The 25,461-nt window shown below is 30.8% G+C and overlaps 1 protein-coding gene across 1 annotated transcript; it reads right to left on the bottom strand.

The window, feature by feature from the left end:
- Nucleotides 1-177: 177 nt before the first annotated feature.
- On the bottom strand, nt 178-24,735 carry dimm (dimmed). Its single transcript, XM_068775823.1, has 5 exons — nt 24,527-24,735; nt 10,962-11,108; nt 2,494-2,723; nt 1,686-1,825; nt 178-1,245 (listed from the first exon to the last, which is right to left on the bottom strand). The coding sequence occupies exons 2-5, from the start codon at nt 11,098-11,100 to the stop codon at nt 1,119-1,121; spliced, it is 636 nt and encodes a 211-aa protein (XP_068631924.1). The 5' UTR covers nt 11,101-11,108; nt 24,527-24,735; the 3' UTR covers nt 178-1,118.
- Nucleotides 24,736-25,461: the final 726 nt, after the last annotated feature.

The following is a 25,461-nucleotide window of genomic DNA, read 5'->3' as shown; positions in this document are numbered from 1 at the left end:
AAATATTGCGCAATGACTTTCTTCATTTCCTTTCTGCGATATAGTTTAATATGATTCGAGTTTTTTAAATGTCAATATATTCTGCTTTTCATCACCTTTTAATCATTTCTTACATTTACTTTTCAACATAAACCTTGGCCGTCTGTCAATTGTGTTGATATTATTATGGGTTTATTAAAAATAGACTTTATTGCAAGTAACATACATTTATTAATACACATCATTACAAAGATACTTATTTCGAATGTATAATATTCATAATTTTCAGTAGTCACTATACAAATTATGAATTTAACTTATATCTAGATCTAATATTTATTACTAACAGGATTTCACCGATTCAGGCAGGCGTACTATTATTTGTTATTTTAAGGTATAGTTTCTTTCCGTTATTTATAAGAATATTAACAACTGTGGTAACTATAACCTGAGATTGTATAAACAACTTTTAGTGTATTTTTACTTCTAATCATTTTTCTGTTCAGATTGATTTATATTAGTAGTGTAGTTTTCAGCAAGTTTTATATTAAAAAATGATATAAAACTTCAAGAATCTTACGTGTAAAGGGCAATATTTAACATTTATGTACATAACAAAATCTTTTGCCGATAAAACATCATGCGACTACTTGGCACCAAGAGAGAGATCACTTTATATATAATTAAAATAGGTTTAATGAGATTGATTATAGGAAAAATGCAAAAATACATTATAATATCGAATTAAAGTTTCAATTAAAGAAATTATAACGCTGATTTGTATAAATTGAACTAATATATTTTTATCTTCATAAACATTATAAAAACGATAACTCATAAATAAATAATGAAAAAGATGCTCTATCGTTACATTTCTTCAATCTTATCTTTCTACAATTTTAACAGTACATAAAGAATTTTAAAAATATAACTATTGGTAACATTCACTAATCACATTTAATATAATTAAGAACAAATGTCGATCTCGGTATCCATGAAAAGCCAGTTCGTCGGTTTAAGAGATTGCCGTCAGCAAAAATGCAAAAATCATAATAATGATTGCGTAATTTAACACATTACGTTGTGCTCGCTGACATAATTTAAACAGCACGTCGGATAATTTAACGGCGACGTGACCGTCAAAGACTTCTTCGGGTTATAATTGGTGATACCTCTCTTTCTTGATCATTTAAAACATTATTATTTTGTTCCAGATCTCTACTTAAAATAAATGGCGGCTCCACATCATCGTCTGCGCTGGTAAATCTAAAAAGAAAAAAAATAATAGTGTAAATGTCAATAATCTGACATAAAGATATCTATCTTCGTCCAGAAATTAAGATACACAGATAATTAAGTAGTTTTAAGTATATTATTACTAGTCGAGTGGGTACTTGTGCTCTTTATCATCTGTATTTAAATTATAGATGCTAGTGTATACGAGTAACAAGTTTCATCTTATAATAAAATGCGCCAATTTATTTGACATCTATTTGGCGGTCTATTCCCTAATCTTTATAAAGTGAAAGACAGAGGCGTAAGCTAATCTAATTTCTATTACAAATTTAAGTTTCGTACATAAAAATATATTTTATTACATAAATATTTTTCAGAGGCATTAATTCTTATAAATATCAGAAATATTGTACTAGTAATGTATCTGTGTGGAATCGCTAATTATATAATAAAAGTTGTATGAAACTTACAAATAATGATTTCCCTCTCCTCTAATTGTACATATAGCATTAGTAAGAGCCTTCACATAATTTTTGGCAAGAGTTAAAGTCTCTATTTTTGAAAGACTTCGATTTTCCTTTTGTACATGGGGTATTACACGACGAAGATCCTGAAAAAATATTTATTTAAGTTTAATAATCAAATAAAACAAAAATAAATAATCACTTTTAAAATTTATAAATTATGACAAGTTAAATTAGAGATAAAGAAACAGTTTTAAATTTGGGCTAAACACAGTAAATTTTAAAAGGAAGGCGCTTAAATTGCATTGTCAAAATAAAAAAAAAAAACATTTTTACTTTTTCTTCTTTTATAATATTTTCTTGTTGTTTAATTATCATCGCGATTTAAACTAATGACAGTAACAACTAGTTTAGACTATTGTAGCAATTTTCAGAACACAAAATTTAAAGTAGTAACAAGATATAAATATTTCTTTTTCCGTTCTAGGCGTATAAAATAAAAAAGTTAACTTTGAATGTAGCATAAAAACTTAACATATCACTTGAAATATTTAAATTCCGTATTTTTTATTCAGGCGAGACATTCCGTGTGTTCGAGGATTCGCTTTTTACTACTACTTCACCGGATTGGGAGGCCCCTAAGCTCTTATATCCTTTTGCCGAACGCTCCATGGAGTGACTAGGTTCAAGAGCTCCAACGAGAGGACCTCGGCTTGGGCTGTCACCCTTCGATAATACCCGCTTAGCATTGGCACAAGGGCGCCGAAAGGGCCAAACCTCGACTTGATTGGATCTATTGCGAGTCTATACTTACTTCAAATGCGCGGTTTAACGAATGCATTCGCATGCGTTCTCGTTCGTTGCTCTCGAGGCGACGCAGATTGCGTTCCCGGGCGGAGTATCCACAGCGGCGTCTTCGGCTCGGTGTAGTGGTACTGCCCGCGCTGGTAGCGGAACCCGAAACCGAGCTGGCCGCAGTCCGTCGTGGCCGCTTGACTGGACGGAGTAATAACTCTTCGCTACCACTGCCGCTGTCGTAGAACTCTGTAAATAAATGAAATCTCCATTTAGAATATTTTGAATAAATGATCAACAATTCGTGAGGCAGTGCAGAAAGACCTATTACGTAGACACATGTCTGTTATTTCAGCTTTTATTTATTCATAGAATACACACAACGCTACAACCAAAATACAATATTAAACCTTTTTTTTTCTAGACTAGCGATTTCCATCGTGCCCATGCCTAACAGGGGGGTAATTTGATTATTAAGGGAGGCAATTTTAAAATGGACTCGAGATGAGTTTAACTCTTTAACGCCGGGGTTGAACCTTTTGTAAATAATTATGTAAAATAATAAATTAATATAGAAAAATCTTTATTAAATTTAATTGGAATCTGATTATTAGTTTTTCATTATAAGTTTTGATTTTATTGAAATATACTTACTATGTTTTGTTAACAAATTCCTAGTAATTTCTTTCTAAAATCTAACATTTAAGTTTCTTAAGTAAACAATTCAAAATTATGTATAATATATAAGGGGGACATTAGAACTTTAGAAAGACATGGTAACATAAAGGTTGGGAAACAGTGCTTCTAGACTTTCACTATGTCTATAGAGCAAAAACAAACTTATACAAGAAACACATATTGTCTTTTTCATTACATAAAGTACTTTTATACATAAAATATGTGATATCGTCTTTAATAATGTTGTTGTAAAGCCGTACATCCTTATTATAGGATTGTAAAATAGATGTATTACTTTTGTAAATCTGTAATTTTAAGAATTTACATTTATTTGCAGTACATTAGGTATAGTACATATTAAGCGACGATAGCATGTTATGTACTCGTAATGATGACTGGTGTGTTAAATGAAGATAGATAGGTCCTGCTGTTAACGAATTGTAGAAAAAGATGTTTGCAGTATAATCCACTAATTTTTTCTTTGACTTAAACCAAAATATTTATATAAAATCGTATGTTGGTAGAATTTAACGTGATCTTATTTCATGCGTAAATTTCAGGAAGGATTGTCGAAATCTGCTAAGGTGATGGTGGTCGTTTGAGTTTCTTTAAGCAGTTTCTCCTATATAGTACTGCAAGTTAGTGACATACTACATCGCTTTGTAGTACTAATCTCCGTTTTTATAATTGTTTAGAAACAGTCAGGGACCGGTTGAAACAGATACCGCACAGAGACGAAGCCGTCAGCGCACATGCGCGTCCCGTGACGGCCCTTCGGAAATAATATTCCCCAACCAGAAATGAAGGGCCGGTCGGGGCCTTCGTAGTCGCGAGTTTTTTTTAGGTAGGGGGCCCTTAAGTCCCACTAGTTTTAGCGATTATGAAGTGAATGATGAATAGATGTGGTGCTATAACGATGGCTCGAGACAACCGTCGTGATTGCACCACGAAGGTCTTAAAGATAGCATTGACAACGCATATCCCGAGACGGGTTAACCAGAATGGCACGGCGCGAGAGACTGACGGTGTTTCTTACGAAAATATCAAAGTCCCTCAAACATCGTAAAAGGCGGCCACCGAGTGAGTTTTAGTAAGTAGGAATCGCACGCAACCCTTTCCTCCGCACAGACGTATCTTAAACATCCTGAAGATGTTCTATCCGAATGTAAAAAAAAGTGTTAAGTTCTCCAGGATTTCGGTTTTTTTTAATAAATATTGAGTATTCATATGAAAGCGTAGATTAAAAAGAAGAACGTAATTTCAGAATCAACAATATTCTTTTTTTGCAATGACGAAAAATAATTTCGTCGTTGATAAGTCGTAATTGTCGAAATTTCTATCGAAGATATTTATTTGTCAGAGTCGATAGTAACCCAGCAGAACAGTGAGAGCAATATTTTGTGCAATAAGTAACTCTCTTTGACTTCATCGAACCTGGACATTACGTGTCGCGACTGCACGCTTCACGAAATATTTGCGTAAGAGTTCTGGTGCGGAATAATCAATTTGTATGCATTGCTACGGCTGATTTTTGTAATGCCTTTCAGCTCCACACCAACGCGATATTATACGGCGATGTTTGGGCTGCCTTCATTAAAACATTATTGTTGATAATTAATAGATTATTAACGGTATTACTGAGTTAAAGTAATAACGTAACATTTTTTAAATTATAATAAACATTTTAGGTCTGAATATTTAAAATGTTTCACGTCATGAGATTAAAGTCAATTTTAGATTCCATTCATATGTTAATGTTGATTACTCATTTTGATTTCTGCAATATTTGATTATATTTGAATTGTCTATGGTGATTTGAGATTATAATTTACTTTAGATTTTTATTTTTGTAATAGGATTATATTATTATTTTTTTATTATGAAGAACTTCTTGTATAATTGTATTTACTTCTAATGACTGTACTCATAGTCTTTGGTTTAATGTTATATATTATTTTATATAACAATAATTTATGGCTGTCGCTGATGAATATTAATAAAAAAAAATGGAAAGTCATTGCTTATATGAAAACTTTGACGTATCATTTGAAATGACGTTTCGTTTTTTTGTACGAAGTGACGTGACGTGAAAATTTTCACTTCATGGTAAATAATACATAATTTTTTTCCACTGATTAGTGTGGTTTGCGAGATGGAATTTACAGTTTAACCAGGTACTTTAGATGGTCTTCAATGACAACTCTTCGACAAGAACTTATAAAATTTCTATAGTTTTTAAATACGTTATCAATTTAGAGAAAAATAAGTAACAATAAACTGGTATTTCGCGGCAAAAATAAATTAAGGTTGACGTCCAAAACGCTAATTTGCTAAACCCATTACCTAAACAAAGGAACATACTATATTTGTTATAACAATAACACTAAATTAAAAAAAAAAACATGTTCAACAGTATATATATAGGTATATACTGTTGAACGCTAGAAATATTATATATAAGTATCCTTGACACGATATACATAACATAATTATATTAAACATACTCTTATACTGTCTAAAGAACAAAATAAAATATTAAAGTTATATCGATTATGTTTTCCAGCACTAATTTTTTCGTTCAATACCATCAATGCAAGTTTTAGGTAAAAGTTTGGTCACGGAAAATGTGGACACTATATTGATTCATTTTTTAGTTTTCAAAATAACAAAGTTTATCTGATTTCCTATGATTCTATAACTTCGTAGTTTTTTGTTTTTACTCTCTCTTGTATTCGTTATTGGTGTATGTGTAAAAAAGCACTGAAAGGGTCTTATAAAAAAAGTTATGTTTTATTGCCGAGTTCTGCGGATTACAGACAATTTTTGGTTGTTTTACGTAATTTTTCAAATAGAGTTGTTTATTGATAAAATTACAGACAATATACAACTTTGTGATTAGATTTCTCAGCGATTTAAACATCGTGACTTACTTAACTGACAAACTTAATTTTGGTGAAATTCTTGCGCGAAGTCTTGTTGAGGTGCACACACATCCGTTAAGTTACATAATTACAAAGAATAGATTAAGGTAATGCCAAGTAGATGATTTTAAATACGAGAAGGCCTCTACTGTTTTATATCCCTGTTTTAATAACCTTGTTTTATAAATATGTATATGAGTAAGACTGAACATCTTATTACACAGGGAACTCTCAAAATTTACTAGTTACGACACCCTTGAATCCAGAACAGAATAATTAGTACATATATTTGATGGCAGAAATAAATACGTTGATGGTCTCCAGCTGAATGACTACAAGAGAGATCAACTGCAAGTAAACTGAATGAAATTTTTACTCGCGCTGTTGGTAAAAAATACGAAGCAAATAATTATGTTTGGTATAAACATATTTTTTAATGTGTATACATTATACATATGTGTATAAAGGCGATTTTGAACACAAAATAAAATTGCTATTAACCTTATATGTAAAACACCTACGCCATGTCTAGTTAAATTGTTTGTATTCTGATGAACTTTCAATATTCAAATTTCACTTATATTCTGACAACACAAAATCAGAATTTTACAGAAACGTGTTTTGTTCGTTTATTTTACCTTTATTTTATAATCTGTTTTTAACAACATTGTAAGCATTTACTATTTTTCTAATGAATTACTTCAATTAACATGAATCAGAGATTAAAAAAAACCTTTAAATATTAACGAACGTTAATGAAAGCATTAGTAAAAAAACATGTAGCGTTCAGTATTGCTGGCCACTACGACAACAACACTTTTATCATAAATCATTCTAGCGCGTTCGAATTTTATTTTAAACGCCAATTTGAATTCGAACGCCATTATGAGATGTGGTCGCTGTCATTGTATTAAGTGTAAATTGTAAATTCTCTTTGTATATATGTGATTACACCTCCTACCATCACTCTTCTATTTATCACTATACTATCATTTTCCTTTCCTTCAAGTAGTATATCACTTCCACTCGCTAAATGCTCATACTTCATCGAAAAGAGATCAGATAGATGATCGGGCGGTTCCTCGCCATCTACCTGCTATCCGCGTAAAAACTGATTATCTGAGCTAATGTAAAAAGCATAAGAGATGTTATGCTTTCGTTCTTTTTAAGTAATTTACGAGTGAAAACGTGTCCCTTTGTAAAAATAAATGATGGAACACGAAAAATATGATTAATTCATAAATTTTTAAATCATGAAGTAATGATTATCAAATTGACGAACGAATGCACTAATAATACTGTCATATTCCCTGACTTTACATTTGACTTCACATCTTTTTGCAATATTAAATCTCAATTGTTTATTTGTTGGAATTTTGTTTAAATATCTGGTATACTTTTAGAATAAAGTATTATAGATGAGTGACAGCCCAGGCCGAGATTCTCTCATGGCGAGCTTCGCTGCTTTAAAAGGTCTTAGGCTAGACGTCCTCTGCGTCTCGCAGCCTTGGATCCGAAGCAGTAACGGGAGTCCGGTTCAAAAAAAAACGAAAAAAATACTGTTATATTCTTCCACCGTGCATTTGTATTATCAATTTTTGGTCTGTTTTATTCTGTGCTTGCTTATAATTTACTTGTACAGTCAATCAAAATTTGCTCAAAATTGTTGTGTAAATTTTATTTTCTAGTACATTGTCTCAACGAATCAAATTTTATAAAATAAAAGTTAGACCCTGATGCTAACTAAATATGGACCAATAGCATTTAATTATTTATGATTATTCATGTAAATTGTATTATTTCCTAATAAAACTAAAAGTGTATTTAATTTAAATTGTCATATTTATTCTTCTTGATTTATTATGAAATTCTTCTTGATTTATAACAATTATAGTCGAGTTTCACTCGTCCGTGACGTTAGCTTGTCGCTTTCTCGATCTCAAGCAAGCTAACAAAAGGATTCGTGTAATCATTTATATGGATAAATTTCAAATAATTGATCAATCTCATATATTTCTTTATTATAAATCCGAAGAAATGTTCAATTTCATGTAACTTTAATAAATATCAATTTTAGTTTAGTAAGCATTGTGTATAAACATTAAAATTATCAAGTACCATAGAAATTAGCAGCTTAAAAAGAAACTGGGAATTGTAGAATTATCAGTATGTATATAGAAACACTCCATCGAATATGTAAACTGCAAATATAGCATTGACTTTATTATATTGATACATAAACTGTCAACCGTCAGCTCCGCGTGGCCTGCATTGTCACCTACAAAAGGTGTATTTTCGAAAATTATATATTATGTAATTTTTAACATATCCAAAAATGTTCTGGCCCGGTTGTATGTCTATAACGAACATTTTTTTTTATAACGACTGCCCACTCAACTTTCTCTTGCTGGTTCCCAGCTAACCTCTCCTTGGGGAAAGAAATGTTGCTACCAAAGCTAATGTCTTTGAGATGTACAGTTGCAGAGATATCGTGATGAGTGAAAAAAAAGATAGAAATTTTTTACACTCGTATATGCATAGATAGAAGATAGATTATGAGTAAACCACCATAAATGAGAAGACCCACGATTGGTCTCTTCTGGCACAAGTATAAATTTATTTTGGTGAATGGTCTTTATAGTATTTTCTTTACCTAATAATGGATTTGGTACAGAAAGATTCAAATTGTTCTCCTTAAAATACACCGGATTAAATATATACTATCTCAACTACATACACAGTAATAATATATTTCCTATCCAATTACTTTGGTGGTTATGAAATTGGGTTTTGGGTAATTTACCATTTTATAATGAGTTTGTAATATCAGGAAATCTGTTAGGCCTCCGCTTGATAGATCCTTAGTGTTTCTAATGTTTTTATATGCCGTATAAACGTGTACGAATCTTCAATGAAAGTGAATGACATTTTCATGCCCCTTCATTTATGTTTTGTATATGTGATACTGGAAAAGAATATCGTTGCAATACTCCACACTAATGGCTTTATTTTCCAGAATAGATTTAGCAATACCTCTTAGCAATAGTTCATTTTCAAATACTATGGCTACGTTATGGTAATGCTATTTATTACCATAATTTTAACCATAGCAATTCCTTTGTTCGACTTAGGCCTTCCAAATAATTTCCAATAGGACCTGTTGGAAGCGAATTACCTCTATCGTTTTCTGAGAATCTTTATAAGTCCGTTTATCGACCTTGTCGGTGGATGACCTTCCCTGCTAATCCGTGGTCTCTACTATAGAACCTAAAGGTCCCTGCGGCCTTTTGTTATGTAAAAGATATACATATACATGTATATATATGTATATATATATGTATATATATATGTATATATATGTATATATATATGTATATATATATATATGTATATATATATATGTATATGTATATCTTATATAAGGGTGACTTGTAGCTCAAGGTTGTTTAGATATGTAAACAACCTTGGGCTGCTTACGGAAATGCCTCTGAATCCTTGTAAAGGGAGGGGCGGCTAGTGAGGACAGCCGTGAAACGTCCTTTACTATCACAAGCCTACGTCTACAAAAGTTGAGATTTAAATAAAGAGAATGTAAATTTCGATTTCGGAGGGAGAACAGAGAAATTTCCCAAATAATTAGTCGTTCTATCTCAATTTTTTAAAAATCTTACCATGTTTAGCATTGCACTCTACTAAGAAGAACATGTCGCTTCTCAATTGGTGGAATTGTTTCGTCAATTACTGTTTTAATAACGGACGTAAAGTTTCTAATTTAGATATAGTAAAATATGGCAAAGTATTTGAATATAATTCAAGTTACCAGTTCTAAGGTTCGCTACTGATTAATATTTAATACGTATTTAATGAGCGAATACTATATTCCGCTCTGAAGTAATTTGTTTTCTCTTTGCTCGTTACTCTTAATCTACAAAGCTCCACTAGATGAGTATTGCTGCGCGCTGTAATGTTAAATCGTCAGTTAATTTTCAAAAACCGTCAACGTTGTTCAATACGCATATAAGTAATACACTTTTATTTACTTTGTCGTACTGGAATATTATTTATTAAATTCTTGAGAGACTAAAAAAGATTATACCGTCTTCCAATGTCTTTTTGCGAGGTATTTACTAAGGCAACGCCTATCTCTTGCACCAAGTTGCCGTGCAAATGCTGTTTTTGGATGACTTAAAGTGCGACGTAGTATGATGGAAATAATGTATTCATCTCATCTCAAACGAATAGATAGCGTAGTGTAGTTTATTAAAAATTCAACCTTATTTCATTACATCGAGTTTTTTTTCGAATAGCTTCGCGTGCTCTGCAATACACATGGTCACGATCAAGACTGAAGTGTTGGACATTTTAGTGTCAGTTCATCAGTTTTTTTTTTGAACGGCGGTCGATAGCCCTAAAAAATTTTCGAATCACTGATTTATATAAATATTCATCATCATCATTTCAGCTGGATGATGTCTAAGTCATCTACACACCTAGGTTAACGTCCCATGCTTTGCTTGACGGTCCGTGTTCTCCGCTCAAGAACTTCAAAGCCACAGCGGCCCATCGCTATTACAATTTGCACATCGCTGAGCTATGTTGGTTACTTTAGTTCCTCTGCGGATCACCTCATTTATATTTCAATCTCGGAGAGAAATTCCGAGCATAACCCACTCCATGGTACGTTAAGCGACTACCGACCAATGACCCGAAGTGAGAGATCACGTTACAGCGTCGGGAGTCATCCCTAATAACAAACATTGTTCATAGACCTTCGTCTGGTATTAAAGGGGTATAATCTTGTAATCAAGAAAAGGTTTTCACCCATTTTTTCAAAACTGCTAAAGCGTTTTCATTAATGTTAGTAATTACATATCAGTTATGTACTTACCACCGGTTGGTTCTACTTTTATTTCAGTGACATCTGGCTTAGATTGAAAACAATCAAAATTTTCATCATAGAATAACATCATATGATTCGGTGACACTGCTTCTGGAGAACCGCTTTCATTGCTACCAGATTGAAGCATTTTGAGATCTGCAACAAAAAAAAATCCAAATCAATCCATAGCTAATAAAGAATGAAACATATTTAAAAGCTCTCTTAATTCATTATAAAGTTTTAATCAGGTTTATTATTTGATTAGAAATAAGCTTGTTATATTTTTTAAAGGCTATATAAAATTAGCAACCTTTTTATCAGCAAGCGTGTACGGTATTACAAAATTTGTCTTTTAGGCAAAAATAAAAATCTTTAACAAAAATAAAATTGGGTAAAATACTTTTTATGTACCACACTTAAGTTATACACGATATACTTTATCTTTGTAATATACATATAAGAATCATTAATCAAACACACATACTAAACAAACACACTCCGTGCACACTGTCAATAATGTCAATAAAGCTTAGGGATAAATTACTCTACTACTATACTAAGAATATTGTAAAATTGAATACAAAAAGTTTATTGTGGGTGCTTCTCGGATAAGAGTGCGTAAGGAACTTTAAATTGAAGCATACCATTAGGAGTTTAACCTGATTCTAGTTATCATGAGATTGGGCTCTTCTAGCGTTCTTCTCAAGACATAAATAAGTGTTTTGTGTAAAAGATCGTATGTTATCCGAAATATGAATAAATGAAGATATAAATTAGGAAATAAGCATTATTATTCCAACTTATAACCCAGTACTGCAGAGACGTGACGACTTATGCTTTCGATGCATTTATGAAGCTGTATCCACTATTATGTTATATCTATACAGACAATGAGTCTCACTGTCGTATCGACCCGTTCATCTATAGTGTATAATTATAAATTTACAAAACTTGTACAACATGTAATACTCATGTATATTAAATTAAACTTAAACAGAAACCTACGGTGTGTTTTTAATTTAGTAGTATAGTTATAAATTCATGGTTTAACACTTATTGGTTTTATTGATTGATAACCGTGCACAGCAACGATTGAACGGAACACTGGTAGTGTTATTAAAATCAATTTATTTATTTAAAGCTTACAATGTTCATAAATAGAAATTGATTGAAAAGTTAATAGCTTGTGAACGTTAATTTGATTTACTCTAAATTTTGCTTGTTTTTTAAATATAATCTGGTATTGTTATATTTTCTTCTGTACAGAAAAGTGTACACTTTTACTTATACCACGGCAGACAATTATGATTAGATTGCTATATATGAATATAGCATTCATCTTCATTTGTTTGCTAGACAGAATATAGTGTTGATATGGTAAAGATGAAGTTAAAATCAAGAAATTATTCTCATTACGCAAATAATAATTGTATGTAAACGCGTCCTAAGCTCATTTTAAGTAATTTGTGTACTGGTATTAAGTCCGTGTTTATAAGTATATATATATATATATATATATATATATATATATATATATATATATATATATATATATAATATATATATAAACACGGACTTAATAATTATAAGTAATTATAGTCGGTATCACATAACTTTATTTAATAACTTGACACTGTCATGTTTTTGATATTATGTTAATTAATGTTTTATTTGAAAATGATCGTTTATTAATTAACGATTATTGCTATTAAAGAATTCTTCCTGGAAAGATTTTACAACTTTATAGTATTTATCTTAAACACAAAATAACTTTAATGTTAACTTCATTTTAGTACAGATAATATAATAGCATAGATGGATATTTAAATCATTTCAATAAAAAACTATTAAAACAAACTTATGATTTTGTTTAAGCTTTATACATGCTAAGAAACCATCGTAATTGTTACAAATGGTATATGAATAAAAACATAATTCGATTTACTCATCATTAAAATTTTAGCAGACTTAGCATACAGGATACACGCAGACTGACTTTCTATTACAATTACAAGTCTATTATTGTTAAAAGAAAACACAATAGTTATTAAAAGTAATTATGGAATTGCCATAAAAAGTATTGTTTATCATTGAGATGAATAAAAGGTGAATTTTGCAATTAATTTTATAAAAACATGCGACGTAAAATATAAAAGCAATGATAAAGAAAGCGTTGGGGTGAACAGGCGCCGTCACCGGCCTACCGACGGCGCCCACGTGACGTCTGTTACGCGAAAAATGGCGTCCCACTTAAGGGTGTACTTTTGAAATCAGCTTGTCGATACATTTTAATCTATCGGTATTGATATTTTCTAAAAATAAACAGGCGGAGAATACACTCTTCTTTTCCACTACCAAAAGTTCATCACTTACTTTTTGTACGTTATTTGTTTATTCTCTTCTATGAAATGAAACTGTCTGCCAACCTTTTAATAAATGAAGAGTCACTCCAAGAAAAGTATGAAGTACACTTCGTCAATTAAAACCATACACTTTTAAAAGGTGTGAACATTCTTACGAATTACAATGAATTACATACATATTATGTTATAAATTTGTGTGCAATTTTACTCAATTATTTCTTTGAAAAAAGTGGCAAGAAGATAAAAAAAAATTTAGACCGGTCGCTCGTTTTTATGGTTCTCTTATTTATATACAAACTAGAGCTTGTTAAAACAAAATTAGCTTCATCTGGGGGTTGCTGCTAAAACTTGCGTTTTTTATTAATATACCTTTTCGTATAAAATAAAAGGATCTCTAAAAAAATTAGTATTGCATAATTAGGTTAGGGATAAATATAATATAGTGCGTATTACATTGTATGAATGTTTTTAAAACAACTACATTATGTTTGTTATAAATTGTCACCGAATAATTGTCAACTTAATTTACAATATCCATATAATTGCGATAACAGAGATTTTGCAATACTATGAACAGTTTTATTATACGTTATTGGCTTATATCTAAATAATTCTCTTTCGTATATATCTTGTCTATATGTTATCTGAGTACGTCTGCCATTTTTAATTTTATTCCGTTATACATTTACATTCTTGTAATCACAAAGGTTACCATAAAAAGTATAATATTGATTATTAGACAATACCAAATTATTAAAAAATTGAGTCTTTCTTAAATTATTAAAACGGAAGGATGTTATTTCTGAAAGGAAACTACATGGATATTGCTACAACACTACGACTAGTTTATCGAACAGTGGGAAATCATCTATATTAATTACGTTCATGTTTCTTTTTAAATTTTAACATAAGAGGATGGAAAGGATAAACATATGGAAGTACAAACATAAAAACACGAAATTGTCAACTTTATTAACTGGAATAAATTAAAAAAAAGCAAAATTACCTTTATATATATAATTTTGTAGAATGACAAATATACGTTATAAATATCGTATGTTTAAGTACAGGAAATGAAATACCTAAAAAAACTTTTAAAGCTTACATTGTTATTTATCAACTAAATAATCTTCTTATATATAACGTTGTCGTCATCGTCGTTCAGACCATAGACGCCCACTAAAAGGCAAGGCCTCCCAAATATATCTTCCATAATCGCCTCGCTTGGCAGGCGGGTCGGCGATCGCAGTGTGGTATTACGGTAAGCTGAGGACGCTGCTACCAATCCTCTGAATACTTGTTTGTAAGCAGCGGAAATCCTATATGATTGTGCACAAAGTGTGAATTATATAATATTGTAACCCGGGAATCGGACCCGCGACCTACGATCGCAAAATCTTCTACCGCTGGACTATCACAGTTCAAAATGGATAAAAATATTTCTTTTTAAGGTGATGTATAAGGTACATATTGTTTAAATATTCATTTATAAAGGAGTGCAATATTTGTACGCGTACATTAGATATATTTTTGTACCTAGTTTTTAAATCGTGTGTTTATATTAACGTTTCATTATAAAAATTTAAATTAGTGCAATAAAGATTTGACATCTATATTTGAGCAATTTTTTTATTTTCTTTTTGACCACTTTGTATCGACTAGTAATTTAAACAATGTACCAAATTTTTACTTTTTATGATTATAATGTTCTTTAATACTTTTCAGGTTATCCTCGACACTTCCATTATGCATGCTACCTGAGCTACATACCTAACTGTAAGTTATGTTGTAAGGCATACGCCTATAATTATCCTCTCGGTTGCTATTTTTATTGTATATTTCGCATGAGAGAATTTGCAATTAACGCCATTATTCAATTTTATTACATAAAGCATAAATTCGTAATAATTTTTATTAGGTAATGTTGTTAACAATTTTTTTTATTTTGAAAAAGTATTAAAGTCAATTCGAAGATATTTTAAAGTTAAGGATATGTCATGTCACTATCTCTAACTTAATTTCCTGTTCAATACAAAGCGAAATGGGGAAAACACCATATGAAATATTTCTTTTGTTAATACATGAAAAAGTAAAATTTAACCAATTTCGATGTGGTCGCGATATAATTTATACGCCTATTTCGCACACAAGTTCTAGATGTAGGTCAATGTAGCAAGTATAAAGTTGAATTTTATAACGACTGTAATTATAATTGAGCCATTATTAATCACTATTTCAATTGAAGCATCAAAATCACTACCTGTCTTAATTTTTAAGAATTTTATATTATAATTAATAAGTAATTAACAAATTTTTGTTTTTTCTAAGAATAACGAGTTTCTTTTAACATTTATTGTTGTATAAATTTCGTCTATACTGACCTTACGATATTTCGATCAAGGCCAAAATCTCAATTACGTTTTCCGGTTTAAATCAGAATTAAATTTAGACAAATATTAAATAAAGGAAGAATATCATAAATTTGTAGAAAATACTACAAAACTTGAGAAAATGGACATTTACTGTTCATTTTTGTAGTATGAATAATATAAATGAATTTTATGGGATACTAGTGTCAAAAATTGGTATATAAAGTACCCGGAACAGATTGCCAGTGGGGCCTCAAGGATCTGGCAAGCGCAGCGTAGGGCGTCTTTCCACAAGGTGGACAAACGACCTTGTTGAGGTCATCGGAAGACACTGGACGTAGACCGTTTCCAACTGGTCGTATTGGAATTCTATGGGGAAAGCATATGTCCAGCAGTCTATTGGCAGAAATAATAATGATAAAAATAAAAAATCTCTTGACGAAAGGCAAGGCTAAACAAGAACATGGAAATATTATTGTATATTATATATATAGATTTACTATCATATAAACGCTGCCTACATTTCGTTACTATATACAAAAATAAAATAAATCAAACGCTTATATCTAAAATTATACCGGTTGTTAGTCGTAACAAGAGAAAGTAAAAACATATAGTTGCCTTCATAGTTAGCGAGAACATTCACCAATATTCGTAACTGTAAATGAGATTGCAAAGTGAAAAGGAAGCCCGTAATAAATATACTCTTACTACGCGCAATCATTTATGTTCAATATGTGGGCGATAGATCTGTATCGGGTAAAATTGCGTGTGACGAGTTATATGATTTCAGATAATTATTTAAATTTTGTACAAATTACTCCGACATTTATCCTAGTCCAATCACAAATATTATATTTTATACACTGGCAACGTCTAAAAATGAGTAATTTTTCGCAAAACTTATTGTTTAAAATCATAGGTTAACGAATCATAAGGTACGCCACAACACATTGTACACCTGTTTTAATAAAACTTGACATTTATTCTTTATAAAATTATATGGATTTAATGCTGTATACAGAATATATTAATAAATGTAGTGACATTTTATGTTTTTTTTTTTGTTGATGGAACCAGTTTTATATTACTGCCTGAAATTAAACGTATTTATTACAGATGTAATCTGTTCAATTATTTCGATTACATATAAAAAAGTGCACTGTGCAGAACCGGAAAGTTATACTCTTTTCGTAGTGAAAGTTTAATAAACAGAAGAATTTAATAAATTTTAATATATGCATAACAATTTATAAATATATAAACCTGTTATCATCACTATTTTTGATCATTGTTATATTCATTGGGTAAATAACGCATGCCTATTTAAGAATCTAGTATACAGGTGGATTGGTTAGGGGTGTAAAAGCTTTATGTGAACAAATGTATACTCATTTGTAAGCAAAGAGCTTTGAAACTTATACACCTATTTCCAATCAACCTGTATAAAGTTAACACACTTAAATTTATTTATTTTTTGCTATTGAAATCCGACAGGTCAATAACCTCTGGCAGTACTAAGTCTGCCTTATAAATTTAAAATATAGTATTCCCAATTTATCATTTTCGAAACCATTGATTTTACATGGTGTATCATAGATTAATTGGCAGCAAATGCGGCAAATGGCAGAAATAAACATTCATTCATTTATGGGATGGATCTGTCTTTGGATTTATTATATTACAACATGTAATACGTGTTTAAGGTGACGTTACAACGATTGTAAACATTGAATTGACATTCCTCAACTGCCACTACAATGCGTTACTGTGTTAACTGACATATGCTTTTCCACCTGTATATGACCAATACAATGATAGTTGAGTTCAATTGACGTCAGATGATAAAGAATAAATAGATAAAAGTATGTTTTCAAAATTTAGATTATTTAAATTAATCGTTGTTTACTATTTGCCCCAGCAGACTTTGTACTACCAGAAATTATTGACCTGTAGACGTAGTTGACGTAGAGTTCAAAGAGACCACTTTATACAAGATCATTTAAAATAGGTGTAAAATCTTTAAAAAAGTACAGATCGTTCGTGGTGTCTGGTTTTGATTTAAGTAATTATAATTTACTTTATTAATATGTTTTAATTTATAGAATTATCTTTCAAATAACATTTTATAGGCTGTCAATATTGAGAAACGTCAATAAAATAAAAAATTGTGTTGGGTAAAAATTTATACAACAATGTGGACATTGTAAATCTCTAAGTCATATGATTCCAGAGATTTCGTGATGAGTTAGATCGTAGGTGGAAATCTACCTGGATTATAGGGGGTGACCATTTCGTGATAAAATACGATCATCTCAAAAACGTCAGGAAACCAGAATCGCTTGCCGACCTTCACTAACAATTCAACGTCAGACACTTTCACCTTGCTTAGCACCGTTAGCCCACTTACGCTTATCGCTATTGTTACTATACTATAGCGACGATTGCGTAATTACATTTATTAGAAGGAAAAATGTAACAATAAATATCAATTCTTTTTTTCTATAAAAAATTAGTTATAACACTTAGTAAAATTTAGTAAAAAAGACTTGGAAGTAGTAGTTTTTTAGCGACATAGCATGTTGAACAGATGGCCGCTGGGGCCTTAAGGTTTTGGAGTGAAGATCACAGAGCGACAAGCGCAGCGTAGGACCTCCGCCAACAAAGTGGACTGGATGGACAAGATGATCTTTAAAGTCGTCGATCCATCGTTTTCAGGCCAAAACCTTAACACTTAAACACTGGAGACTCGACATCACTTCTATGCGCTATTGGCCTGTCCACAGTCAGGTTTCATAAGTAAAATAATTGTAAGAGTTGACAATACGCATAAAGGAATAAAACACATTTTTAAGAGTTTAGATGCAAGTGATTTTTGGCTTCTCTTCGTTTTATTAAGTCGAGTACAGTAAATCTGCTTAGTTTGCATATTATATAAACATAAGAAAGCAATGAACGTACGTGTTTGTTAAAACATAATGTTGAACATAAGACGTGTTTAAGTGTACTCTAATTAATAGCACGCAAGTCTGTTTTCAATGACGTTCATAAGAATTCATCAGCTGACCAAACATTAAGCGTAAGTAAATTGTACTCGTTCTATCGTTTTCTCATTCGTTTCAAGGTCTTTCTGAACAACGTTAAACAATTTATTTTCTTTAATAACACGTTATATACTACTATCTACGCACGAACGTACAAAAGTACATTGCATTGGTGTTAACATATCAATAACTTTCATATTTTAGATACCTAAGTTATAACCATTGACATAAACATTGCTTGTGGAAAATAAATAAAGTTGTAAATTTATTATTCATTTATATAAAACATTACAATATAATATCTATACAAATTAAATTGTGAATTAGATAAGACACGTGAAGATAAATACTTATTACATATTCCCGGTAAATTAAATAACGCTTTTATTCATTAAAAACGTTTGTATGATCAAATTTCTAAAATATTAAAGTTACAACACAAATACCATGTATTCTTGTCTTAACTACTATGAATAGTACATACTATGTAAATTTGTATTGAAATCTCTCTGCCTGTACTTTTTGTATCTGGTTTTGATGACATTAAAAGGTTTACTTGTCAAGTTGAAAATCAAGTTAGTAAAATTTTGTTTCGAATTCAAAATACAATGCAGTCTACGCAAAGCGGTCGGGAGACAGTATTCCTATATAATTAAGCAAAGGTAGGTGGAAGTTTGTGTATTCCAATTGCAGGACTATTAACTATGTCTAACTCTTTAACCTAAGTTGCACAAAACGAGAAAAAAAGTCAACAGAAAAAATCTACAGTATAAAATTTAAATTGATGTTGCTCTAAAATTATCGAATATTTCAATGTGATATCTTAACAAACAATTCTCTTCGAAGAAGTTATAGAAACAATAAAAATAACCTTAAATTAATAACTAAATATTTAAGCAAAAAATGTTTTTATGCTAAAACTTACTTTTAATACTGCAATGGATATGCGAAACAAAATTCACACGAAGTGAGTACCCCTTTGATTGCTACATGAAGTCCTTAAGTATATTATCATCATTATGTCAGCCGATAGACGCCAACTGCAAGCCATATATCTCCCCCAAATATCGCCACAATAACAGATATTTAAGTATACACCAACATAAAAAAGTTTAAAATGCAAGCCTAAAATTTTAATTAATTTTTTTTCAGCAGTTTTATAATCCAAAGCCAAAAAATATTATTTGAACTTGGTGTGACTAATAGTAAAAACTTGGTGTACTATGAAATCTTGAATAGCATGTATTAATAACAAATAACTTTCATTTTAGATATCAAGTGCTATAGTAGTTACAAATTTAAGTTAATAAATCGCACACGCCACACTGATAAGGAAAGACGGTTCAGTGACAAGACAACAAAACATCGCAATGTCAAATTCGAAATAAGAATTGCAATATTTCGTAATCTGCATGTCATTCATATCTTTCAACCGTTGTTGGTAAAAACACAACTTTAAAAATGTATTAACTACGTAAGTGCACCTTATCCTTTAAAATTTATTCTGCTAAAGGTAGCGAAGCCAAAGCTATGAAGTATTTCTATGATTGCTGTGGTACACCACCATTATGTGACAAATGCAAACACAATACTGCACGAGATTTACATACCTTTACCTCCTTATCTATAAAATTTTCGTTTCTCCATAATATCTTAATATGTTAATATTACATAAATTTAAACTTAATATTGTTTTGAAATCAATGATTGGAAAGTTTATCCGTTTTCCATTTTTTTGCGCCTATTTCGTTTAGCAACTATAGAAAAACAAAAATGTCTCATTTCTTTTCGATATTAATTCCACTGTTAAACCATCGTTACAGAAATGATTTCAAGGTCCATTGAGGGGTTGCTACGGTCTGGCTTTAATAAACGAAAGCTTGGTGCGTTTTTGAGTGGGCAGTTCTCGTTTCGAAAATTTTGAATTTAAAACAGGTACCCATGGACGTCGGGCATTCCATTCGATAACAAAGAATCGAAACAGTAAAAACCTCCTTTAAATGTTGCAAAAAATCCCGAATCCGAGATTTTGCAAACGAATTCTCTTAAAAATCGCCGTTGTCCTTCGTTAAAAGTTATATCTTTATTTTTTTAGCATCATCACTTTGTAATTTGTGGAGCATGTCACTTATTATAGTTAAAGGCATTACTCTCTTATTCCTATTTTCTTTTTACAATTTCACCTTGTCTCGGCTGGTGGAAACATTATACAGAAAACACTTTTCATATGCATATAAATGGAATTAATTTTGTGATAACTATACATACTATTATCAAAACAGATAAGACAATTATAATGTAATTTCTTTTTTTGCGTTTGTTAAATATCAAAGCATGCTTAACAATCAGATTAAAATTAATCCCATCTTTAGATTATTTACGTGACAAGGATAATTACTTCCTCATAAAAAACCGTTCTGTATGTTGTGTTATTGGATCCAATTATTGAATAATAACAATAAATATATTAAATCAGTATTAAAAATTTTGTGTTTGTTATTTCGACCTGTCCTATTTTAAACAATTAGTCTTTAATGTACTTAGACAAGCAGCTCAAATTAAGGTTACAATTATGGATTAATATAAAAATATACATATCTGATCACTAAAAAAAATTAAAGAACTGGTCATTTAAAAATAATTTATAAACCTATTACAAAATTCGAAAACAAAACTCTTTATTAATCTTTTCGCGTATATATTTTTGTCATTTATTTTCACAAATTGGCGACAAATTAAAAATAACGTTTCAATGTCATTATGGATTTAAGGTGTGAAATATTCGATGTGATATTTTACTATTCTCGCTGTGGTCTCAGTCAACTATACGAAATCTGTCTCTCGTGATTATGTCAGCCAGTTAGACTCTGATTTAACGAGTTTTAACGTGATTGTATTAATCTCAGTGGAAAATCGCATAAGGGCCATCCTTCAACTACAATTATGGAAGCTGTGCAGCACATGAGTCTGACAAGAGAGTTACCTATCAACAAATTCGAGCAAGCTACGGCATTATGAGTCAAATTCAAAATAGTTTGCACGATCTTTTATACTTTGTGAAAGATATACCTTTTAATTTGGCCGAAAATGAAAAACGCCGTTGTATGGCGTTTTGAAATTCTATTGAATTTCGACAGTGGTGCTGTTTTTGATATTAAAAAAGATCCATGTTACTTATGTATTGTTATGATCCTGAAATCAAAAACAATAATCATAGAGGGTGTTTTCTTAAAAAATTGCCTCCAAAAGGTTTGAGAAGCTTTTGTGGAAAAATTGTTCTCGAAAACCAGAAAACAGTAAAATCAAGGTGTCAACGGAGCACTCCTTTGTCTGTTGTCTTGAAAAAACTTCAAAAACAACGTTCACGCAGTAGAATCTTCGTTCATCAGGACGTGTCAGCGAAAAAGGTAAAACGAATAGCCAAGTTTTTACCTATATTAGGCATGGAATTATTGAGTTATCCTTACAGATCCAATATCAATATTTGTCACCAAAAAGTAAGGCGTAAGCATTAGAGCAATCACTAAAAAAAGAGTCATAGCTAGAATAAATACTAGGCTAGTGATATGCACAGGTCACAAAATTATCACAGGATTTTGTTACATAAATCCTATGCAGCAGCACCTTTAAAGGCAGGTACCGAAGTGCGACAAAAATTTCCTTTACGTTTTACGTCTTACGTCTTACAATATAGAGACAAGCTTACTACACTACTGTTCAAAAAGCTTTAACCTAACGTATGACTATCTCAAGACTATAACATAAAAATAATATCAGTTAATTTGACACTAACAAGAATAAAAATAAAAATTTGATATGTTAATACAAATATCTAATGTATCTATAATTTATAGAGAAAAATTTGTGCATGTCGTCAATAAACACCACCAAAAATCTCTTTCAGTTCAATTTTAGAGGAATACACGCGCAAAATTGTAAATTTTTATTTGAACTATGACCTTTTGAATACCGAAACACGGTTGTTTTCGTTTGACGTGTAACTGAAATAACCTACACAAATATTCGTGAGAAAAGTTTTTTTTCAAGCATTCCAATTTTCACATTCAAATTTTTCTTTTTCGTAAATCGATCATGTCACATTTTAATTAGATCTTACTTCTAATTATAAATCACAGACAACTTTGGTCTCTTTTTATAGAACAATTGTTTAATTAAATTGTTACCGATATTTTTTATCTGTTCTAAAAATATGCTCCAAGTTATGGTTAAATATAATTCTATTTTTTTTAACCGCATCGTTTTCTACGGTGTATATTTTACAGATACATCGTATCGCCGTTACGAGTAGTTATGTGGTACATTTTCTTTTATTACAAGACTGAACGTAACTATGCAAAGGAAGGAATTTTGTTGATCGTGTGGTCTGCGAAATACACAAAGGTTTATCATTACTATTTGATGTGTAATGAAGACCCTTACTGGCATAGAAACGTTATGCCTTGACCTTGAAGGACAAGAGCGCTTCTTGAACTTAACGTATCTAGGATCATCGTAGAAGTCGTAAAGTCAGATACCAATTAATAAAACATTGTTTTCAAAAATATTTACATAATTATTTGAGTGATATTATCTTTAATTTAGGATACTTACAATAGTCATGAACATACACCTATTGACACATAAAATGTATGAATAAGAGATTTATAAAAGGTAAATTCAATGTTGAAGAAACAGATTAAAAAATTTTCATAAGATGTCAAAAATGTTGTAATTTACTGCACTGTACCTTTGCAGATGAATATAAAATTTGTATCTGATTTAGAATCACGTAGTTTACAATAAATAATAATTTTAGAAGTTCCCTTCCGTATAATGAAAGGGATATCTATGAGAGATATTATTTATTTATTCATTTTTGTCAACATCATCTACAATGAACACTTTTGTAAAACATAAGAAAAATGTAAAGATATCCTTCAACTAAGCTACGAGGGATTTAAACGCGCCTTAGTTTGAAAAGTGCTTTCAACAAACTTGTTTTTTTGTGGTCACTTTAATACAGTAATAGATAAAACTAGTCTATAGCCGTCGGTGATTGCTAATAGAAAAGTTATTACTTACAATTAAGAGGCGCATCAATCTACTCTACGATTTGACAGAGGTATTTGCTATCTTACCGTTGTCCAATTAATATTCAAAAAATAATTACACTTTACATCGAGTATTAATATTAGTTATATCAAAAAGAATAATATAAACACACGCTTGAATTATGACATGATTTAAAATTGTTGATAAATATTATCAAGCAAGTAACAGGTTTTGATGTAAATGTTTATCTATGTTGTAGAAAAAGTTACATTGAAATTTCACACTATATGTAGATTGATAGATTGCAACAACAAATTACTTAGTTTTCTTAAGATAAACATTTATATTTTAAATTGCTCTTCTATGCTTCAAATAGTACCTAAACACTACATTTTTAAATTTGCTTATTAAAATGAGCAAATGCAGAACTCAACCTATGAAACACTATTGAATGACCTCTATAGTAATTGTAAAGAAATTAGTTATGCAACTATTGGCTTACATTTAAGTTATCTTATATCCTATCACATGCACAGTGGCAATACACGTTACTTTCGCTTCTTGCTTGCAAACAATGTTTATTAACAACAACATATAAAATTTAACATATTAAAAAAGAACATTCAAAGTGTATCAAACATTTTGTCAACCTATGCACGTAGTTTAACAAAGAAATCGCCTTTCACTTAGCATTCAAAATTGACACGTAGATATCCTTTTCTCGTTAATGTATTAAAAGTGCTTACCTTGCAGTTCCTTGTGCACACAAACAAACAAACAAAAAAAAAACAAATATTTCACAAAGTTGTCATAGTTTCGAAGAGGTGGGCGAGCGAAAGTGATAGTGACGGTGACGCGCGACGAGGATTGTTGGCGTCAACGTCAACGTGTCTGAGGAGAGATGGTCGCGGCGCATGCACTCGCGGCGCTGTCTCGACCGGCTGTGGCCGCTGTGGACTGAGCCGACGCGCTTGCAGCCCGGCGCTTAAGCTCTATAAGTTCCGGAGCACGCGGCCCGCCCTGCATCACCTGATACCCACACTGCCCTACGCAACCTTGACTCCAGATTTATTTTATTTATTTATTTAAACACTTTTTATACAAAGTAAACCCTTTGGCCAGTGGAGAGATAAATTAATGAGAGTATAAAATGGGAAAAACTAATATTTTTCGCCTCACTCAAAGTAATAACAACGTTTTTAAATACTTTTTTAATTATTTTTTTATTTTATTTTATTTTTTATTATTAATTATTAGTTGTTTTCTCAGATTAACGCGAAAACTAGTCTTGATAAATAACTAATTTTTAACTACTTCTATCCGTGACCGTGGGTGCTGCAAAGCCTTCAAAAGGACGGACTAATATAAATCACCATGCATTTAAAATTGGTTTTATTCGTTTTTTAGGGGTTTTTTGTATTTAACCTAAACTAATAAGTAAACATTGTGTATCCCTGTTTGGATATAGTCTGCTTTTCTTTTCACATAACTCTCTACTCTTGACAAAAGTCGTACAGGGTACGAACCCTTTGCATCGTCAGCCCACCGTGTAGCTTTTTTAATTTTATGACTTTTCTTTTTTATTTCTTTACCCATCTTACTAACAAGTATATAATTATTTATTTCAAATCCTTTATTGTACACGTACTAATTATTGTGTTATTTTTAACTATATTACACA

The sequence above is a fragment of the Battus philenor genome, unplaced genomic scaffold (genome assembly GCF_028537555.1).
Source record: "Battus philenor isolate CCGP_79_NKW_IND1 unplaced genomic scaffold, ilBatPhil1.0.hap1 SCAF_9, whole genome shotgun sequence".
NCBI classification, from domain to species: Eukaryota; Metazoa; Arthropoda; class Insecta; order Lepidoptera; family Papilionidae; genus Battus; species Battus philenor.
This window is presented reverse-complemented; position numbering and strand designations above follow the sequence as displayed.

Excerpts from the sequence above, each read along its gene's own strand:
- dimm (XM_068775823.1), bottom strand. The coding sequence starts at position 11,100 with ATGCTTCAATCTGGTAGCAATGAAAGCGGTTCTCCAGAAGCAGTGTCA. Across the intron at positions 1,826-2,493 it reads CGTTAAACCGCGCATTTGAA|GATCTTCGTCGTGTAATACC; the intron begins GTAAGTATAGAC and ends ATATTTTTTCAG. Across the intron at positions 1,246-1,685 it reads GGAGAGGGAAATCATTATTT|ATTTACCAGCGCAGACGATG; the intron begins GTAAGTTTCATA and ends TTTTCTTTTTAG.